This window comes from Cyclopterus lumpus, chromosome 7 (assembly GCF_009769545.1).
Source record: "Cyclopterus lumpus isolate fCycLum1 chromosome 7, fCycLum1.pri, whole genome shotgun sequence".
NCBI lineage: Eukaryota > Metazoa > Chordata > Actinopteri > Perciformes > Cyclopteridae > Cyclopterus > Cyclopterus lumpus.
The window spans coordinates 25,902,979-25,910,478 of record NC_046972.1 but is presented as its reverse complement, the minus strand read 5'-3'; the positions used below and the strand labels follow the sequence as shown (position 1 = coordinate 25,910,478).

At 47.8% G+C, this 7,500-nt stretch overlaps 1 protein-coding gene across 1 annotated transcript in view; it reads right to left on the bottom strand.

Annotated features, from left to right (window-relative positions):
- usp11 (ubiquitin specific peptidase 11) overlaps positions 1 to 7,500 on the bottom strand; it is a 30,845-nt gene that overhangs the window by 22,675 nt on the left and 670 nt on the right. The window contains exons 2-6 of the mRNA XM_034536423.1: positions 6,892 to 7,001; positions 6,170 to 6,300; positions 5,924 to 6,041; positions 4,827 to 4,972; positions 3,495 to 3,556 (exon numbers count right to left, since the gene is read on the bottom strand). Coding sequence (XP_034392314.1) covers positions 3,495 to 3,556; positions 4,827 to 4,972; positions 5,924 to 6,041; positions 6,170 to 6,300; positions 6,892 to 7,001 — 567 coding nt within the window. The remainder of the gene's footprint in view (positions 1 to 3,494; positions 3,557 to 4,826; positions 4,973 to 5,923; positions 6,042 to 6,169; positions 6,301 to 6,891; positions 7,002 to 7,500) is intronic.

Sequence of the window (7,500 nt, the reverse complement as noted above, 5' to 3'; positions counted from 1 at the left end):
GAGACTGAAGAGGAGGAGACAGAAGAGGAGACAGAAGAGGAGGAGACAGAAGAGGAGACTGAAGAGGAGGAGACAGAAGAGGAGACAGAAGAGGAGGAGACTGAAGAGGAGGAGACAGAAGAGGAGACAGAAGAGGAGGAGACAGAAGAGGAGACAGAAGAGGAGGAGACTGAAGAGGAGGAGACAGAAGAGGAGGAGACAGAAGAGGAGGAGACAGAAGAGGAGACAGAAGAGGAGGAGACAGAAGAGGAGACAGAAGAGGAGGAGACAGAAGAGGAGGAGACTGAAGAGGAGGAGACAGAAGAGGAGACAGAAGAGGAGGAGACAGAAGAGGAGACAGAAGAGGAGGAGACAGAAGAGGAGGAGACAGAAGAGGAGACTGAAGAAGAGGAGACAGAAGAGGAGGAGACAGAAGAGGAGACTGAAGAGGAGGAGACAGAAGAGGAGGAGACAGAAGAGGAGACTGAAGAGGAGGAGACAGAAGAGGAGACTGAAGAGGAGACAGAAGAGGAGACTGAAGAGGAGACAGAAGAGGAGACAGAAGAGGAGACTGAAGAGGAGACAGAAGAGGAGGAGACAGAAGAGGAGGAGACAGAAGAGGAGGAGACAGAAGAGGAGACTGAAGAAGAGGAGACAGAAGAGGAGGAGACAGAAGAGGAGGAGACTGAAGAGGGGGAGACAGAAGAGGAGACAGAAGAGGAGACAGAAGAGGAGACTGAAGAGGAGGAGACAGAAGAGGAGACAGAAGAGGAGGAGACAGAAGAGGAGACTGAAGAGGAGACAGAAGAGGAGGAGACAGAAGAGGAGACAGAAGAGGAGACTGAAGAGGAGGCAGAAGAGGAGGAGACTGAAGAGGAGGAGACTGAAGAGGAGGAGACTGAAGAGGAGGAGACAGAAGAGGAGACTGAAGAGGAGGAGACAGAAGAGGAGGAGACAGAAGAGGAGACAGAAGAGGAGACAGAAGAGGAGGAGACAGAAGAGGAGGAGACAGAAGAGGAGGAGACTGAAGAGGGGGAGACAGAAGAGGAGACAGAAGAGGAGACAGAAGAGGAGACTGAAGAGGAGGAGACAGAAGAGGAGGAGACTGAAGAGGGGGAGACAGAAGAGGAGGAGACAGAAGAGGAGGAGACTGAAGAGGGGGAGACAGAAGAGGAGGAGACAGAAGAGGAGACAGAAGAGGAGGAGACAGAAGAGGAGGAGACAGAAGACGAGGAGACTGAAGAGGAGGAGACAGAAGAGGAGGAGACAGAAGAGGAGGAGACAGAAGAGGAGGAGACTGAAGAGGAGGAGACAGAAGAGGAGGAGACAGAAGAGGAGGAGACAGAAGAGGAGACTGAAGAGGAGACTGAAGAGGAGGAGACAGAAGAGGAGGAGACAGAAGAGGAGGAGACTGAAGAGGAGGAGACAGAAGAGGAGACAGAAGAGGAGGAGACAGAAGAGGAGACTGAAGAGGAGACAGAAGAGGAGGAGACAGAAGAGGAGACAGAAGAGGAGGAGACAGAAGAGGAGACTGAAGAGGAGACAGAAGAGGAGGAGACAGAAGAGGAGGAGACTGAAGAGGAGACAGAAGAGGAGGAGACAGAAGAGGAGACAGAAGAGGAGGAGACAGAAGAGGAGACTGAAGAGGAGACAGAAGAGGAGGAGACAGAAGAGGAGACAGAAGAGGAGGAGACAGAAGAGGAGACTGAAGAGGAGACAGAAGAGGAGACTGAAGAGGAGACTGAAGAGGAGGAGACAGAAGAGGAGACTGAAGAGGAGACAGAAGAGGAGACTGAAGAGGAGACAGAAGAGGAGGAGACAGAAGAGGAGACTGAAGAGGAGACAGAAGAGGAGACTGAAGAGGAGGAGACAGAAGAGGAGGAGACAGAAGAGGAGGAGACAGAAGAGGAGGAGACAGAAGAGGAGACTGAAGAAGAGGAGACAGAAGAGGAGGAGACAGAAGAGGAGACTGAAGAGGAGGAGACAGAAGAGGAGGAGACAGAAGAGGAGACAGAAGAGGAGGAGACAGAAGAGGAGACTGAAGAGGAGGAGACAGAAGAGGGGGAGACAGAAGAGGAGGAGACAGAAGAGGAGGAGACTGAAGAGGGGGAGACAGAAGAGGAGGAGACAGAAGAGGAGGAGACAGAAGAGGAGACAGAAGAGGAGACAGAAGAGGAGACTGAAGAGGAGGAGACTGAAGAGGAGACTGAAGAGGAGGAGACAGAAGAGGTGACAGAAGAGGAGACAGAAGAGGAGACAGAAGAGGAGGAGACAGAAGAGGAGACTGAAGAGGAGACTGAAGAGGAGGAGACAGAAGAGGAGGAGACAGAAGAGGAGGAGACTGAAGAGGAGGAGACAGAAGAGGAGGAGACAGAAGAGGAGACTGAAGAGGAGACTGAAGAGGAGGAGACAGAAGAGGAGGAGACAGAAGAGGAGGAGACTGAAGAGGAGGAGACAGAAGAGGAGACAGAAGAGGAGACTGAAGAGGAGGAGACAGAAGAGGAGACAGAAGAGGAGGAGACAGAAGAGGTGACAGAAGAGGAGACAGAAGAGGAGACAGAAGAGGAGGAGACAGAAGAGGAGACAGAAGAGGAGGAGACAGAAGAGGAGACAGAAGAGGAGACTGAAGAGGAGACAGAAGAGGAGGAGACAGAAGAGGAGACAGAAGAGGAGGAGACAGAAGAGGTGACAGAAGAGGAGACAGAAGAGGAGACAGAAGAGGAGGAGACAGAAGAGGAGGAGACAGAAGAGGAGACTGAAGAGGAGACAGAAGAGGAGGAGACAGAAGAGGAGACAGAAGAGGAGACAGAAGAGGAGACTGAAGAGGAGGAGACAGAAGAGGAGACAGAAGAGGAGGAGACAGAAGAGGAGGAGACAGAAGAGGAGACAGAGGAGGAGACTGAAGAGGAGGAGACAGAAGAGGAGGAGACAGAAGAGGAGGAGACAGAAGAGGAGACAGAGGAGGAGACTGAAGAGGAGGAGACAGAAGAGGAGGAGACAGAGGAGGAGACAGAAGAGGAGGAGACAGAAGAGGAGACAGAAGAGGAGGAGACAGAAGAGGAGGAGACAGAAGAGGAGACTGAAGAGGAGGAGACAGAAGAGGAGGAGACAGAAGAGGAGGAGACTGAAGAGGAGGAGACAGAAGAGGAGGAGACAAAAGAGGAGGAGACAGAAGAGGAGGAGACAGAAGAGGAGACAGAAGAGGAGGAGACAGAAGAGGAGGAGACAGAAGAGGAGGAGACAGAGCTGTTACCCTCTGACCTCATGACACCGTGTCTCTGTTATTACATCACACCTCTACCTCACTTTGATACTTTCATACAATCTGTCTGCACTCAAGTAAATATGCACTGAATATTTCCATTCATAGTAGTCTCCGTTTATATTCTGCACTATTTAATGTTGATTTCATCTGTATTGTATGTTTTTAATCTGTATTTATTGTACTCTCGTTGCTCTGTACATGTGCAATGACGTTGAATCTGATCTAATGAAGACAATGAGAGTCTTCTTACATGATCTGAGGTCTGGAGCTCGGCCAGGTGCCGTCAGCATTCCTCGTCTCCATGATCACCGTCTGTGACACACACACACACACGTTACGTTATGTTACACACACGTTACGTTACACACACACACACACACGTTACGTTACACACACGTTACGTTACACACACACACATTACACACGTTACGTTATGTTACACACACGTTACGTTACACACACACACACATTACACACGTTACGTTACACACACGCTATGTTACACACACACACACATTACGTTACACACACGCTATGTTACACACACACACACATTACACACGCTATGTTACACACACACACACATTACGTTACACACACGCTATGTTACACACACACACACATTACACACGTTATGTTACACACACACACACACATTACACACGTTACGTTACACACACGCTATGTTACACACGCGTTACGTTACACACACGCGTTACACACACGCTATGTTACACACGCGTTACGTTACACACACGCGTTACGTTACACACACGCGTTACACACACGCTATGTTACACACACGCTATGTTACACACGCGTTACGTTACACACGCGTTACGTTACACACACGCGTTACGTTACACACACGCGTTACACACACGCTATGTTACACACACACGTTACGTTACACACGCGCGTTACACACGCGCGTTACACACACGTTACATTATACACACACGTTACGTTACACATGTTACATTATACACACACACACGTTACGTTACACATGCGTTACACACACGCGTTACACACACGCGTTACACACACGTTACGTTACACACGTTACATTATACACACACACACGTTACGTTACACACGTTACATTATACACACACACGTTACGTTACACATGTTACATTATACACACACACACGTTACGTTACACATGCGTTACACATGCGTTACACACACACGCGTTACACACGTTACGTTACACACGTTATGTTACACACACGTTACACACACGTTATGTTACACACGCGTTACACACACACGTTACATTACACACACACACGTTACACACACACGTTACTTTATACACACACGTTACGTTACACACACGTTATGTTACACACGCGTTACACACACACACGTTACGTTACACACACGTTACGTTACACACGTTACGTTACACACGTTACGTTACACACGTTACAGACACGCGTTACGTTACACATGCGTTACACACATGTTACGTTACGCACACACACGTTACACACACGTTATGTTACACACGCGTTACACACACACGCGTTACATTACACACACACACATCATATTCCATCACGTGAGCTCTCACCATCGCTGAGTTCAAACAGGCCTCCAGCACGCTCACGTGCACGTTTCTGAGACGCTCACAGCTGCTGTCTGAACTCTTCATCCAGAGGCGGCACTCTGATCCCGGAGGCACCATGAAGGCATCGCACATCGCCCTCTGGATCGAGTCTACACAACGTAAACAACGTAAACACATCTCTTCATCATTAGTGTTAATAATATGTATTAATGAGCTCAGAGCTGTAGGACGTTAAACAGCTCATAATATATATATATATATTATTCTAGTTCATCACCAACACTACATTGTACTAGATTACACCTGAACGCATCATGAGAACGTTATCGTTTACCTTCAGCCAGTACTCATGTTCACTGAGCAGAGCCTGAACGCATCATGAGAACGTTATCATTTACCTTCAGCCAGTACTCATGTTCACTGAGCAGAGCCTGAACGCATCATGAGAACGTTATCATTTACCTTCAGCCAGTACTCATGTTCACTGAGCAGAGCCTGAATGCATCATGAGAACGTTATCATTTACCTTCAGCCAGTACTCATGTTCACTGAGCAGAGCCTGAATGCATCATGAGAACGTTATCATTTACCTTCAGCCAGTACTCATGTTCACTGAGCGGAGCCTGAATGCATCATGAGAACGTTATCATTTACCTTCAGCCAGTACTCATGTTCACTGAGCAGAGCCTGAAGGCATCATGAGAACGTTATCATTTACCTTCAGCCAGTACTCATGTTCACTGAGCAGAGCCTGAACGCATCATGAGAACGTTATCATTTACCTTCAGCCAGTACTCATGTTCACTGAGCAGAGCCTGAACGCATCATGAGAACGTTATCATTTACCTTCAGCCAGTACTCATGTTCACTGAGCAGAGCCTGAAGGCATCATCATGTAACTGAAGTGAACCTCCTGGTTCTCCGTTAGCGGTGCTGCTAACGTTACTAGCTCTCCTCCTGTTGGTCTGAACACTGATTGGTTGTTTACAAAGTCACATGATCAGAGACTAGAGAAACGTCATGATGTCCTGGTCACGTGTTCTACTGGTCACGTGTTCTAAGTAAGAGACATGACGCCTGAAGAAGAAACACACACTCACGTATGCTGTCGGTGCGGCTGAACAGGGCCGTGATGACGTTCTCCATGTTGCTATGGAGACAGAGGAAGATCTCGACAGGGTAGACCTCCACCTTCAGAGTGCTGGGAAGGTCCACCACCTGACACACACACACACACACACACACACACACACACACACACACACACACACACACACACACACACACATAGACCGAGGCCAGGACTCGGGGGGCCCTGATTGGCTGACGGGCGTCTGAGGCGTCACCTTGCGCTCCAGCGCCGGCTGCCCGTCCACCGCCCCGTACCAGTCCAGCAGCCGGCGCCAGGCCTCCGCCGGGACCAGCACGAAGTCCTCGTTCTCCACCAGGCGCTCCTTCAGGTGGAACGAGTCCAGGTCTGACAAACCATGAACAGAAGAAGAAACAGCTACTTACTGTCACTACGTCTTGTCTTGCACTTTATTTATTTGTTTAATTTGTTGCTGTTGTGTTTCATTTTGCATTGTTGTCACTTAGTTTGTTTTCTTTCATGCATGTTTATATTATTCTTCTGTTCAAGGAGAATAATTTCACATTTTCCAACGTAATAAAATCATAAAGCAGCATTTTCATGTGTAGAGATTCTCAAAACCAGCCAACCAGTTTTAATGGAACAGGGCGACGGTGTTGTTGTTATCGTTGTTGTAATACTCCTTATGGCCACAAGAGGCTCAAACACAACATTCAGGGTTATGAAATTGAGTTGAATGAATATATATTGAGTGTTTCTCTTTTGTGTGTTTCAATGAAGCGCTGCGTCCCGTTTCAAACAGCAGGTCGCGCTTCAGCCTCTTGTGGCAGGAGCGAGTATTACAAAAACAGACCCCCAGATGAATAAGAGATTTAAGGAACCTAGAAGAGGTTCTCCAGGTTCCATTTTTCTTCATTATAGAAAATACTTTGTTCTGAGAAAGATGTCAGGCGATGACATCATGAGGCGTTCACTGACCCTCAAACAGCTCAGTGTTGTCGATCTGACCAGGGAAGGAAGAGGAGTTCTGGTCTCCGGTCTCCACGAACTCCTTCCACTGTTCATACCAGCGACGCTCCATCACGTACCTGCAGTGTACACACACACACACACACACACACACACACACACACACACACACTTAGAATCTCCTGAAGCTCAACGTGATGTCCGTTCTGTTGGACATAAATCAGAGTGAAGCTGCAAATCCTTTAAGAAAAAATACATAAATGGCTATAATAATTAATCAATTAGCAGTGTTGAAACAGCTTTATGGAAACATATTCAGGTGTTGTTATTTACTTTAGTGATCACCAAACAAACAGAAAGCGTGATCACGTCTCTACCCGTTTAGTTTTCACTTTCATTTCATCTCAGTTTTGTTTGACTCCAAAGACCTGCACCTGCTCTGGATCTATTTTCTATTTGATTTGCTTCCTCCCACCTAGTAAAAAACAAACAACAAAAACAAATAACAGCTTCTTGTATTTGTTCTTTCTATCCTGTTCTCTGTCTGTGCTGCGCATGTGTCTAAAAACACTAAATGAAACAAACAGTCCCGCAGCAGAGACTCGATCTCCCTCCGCC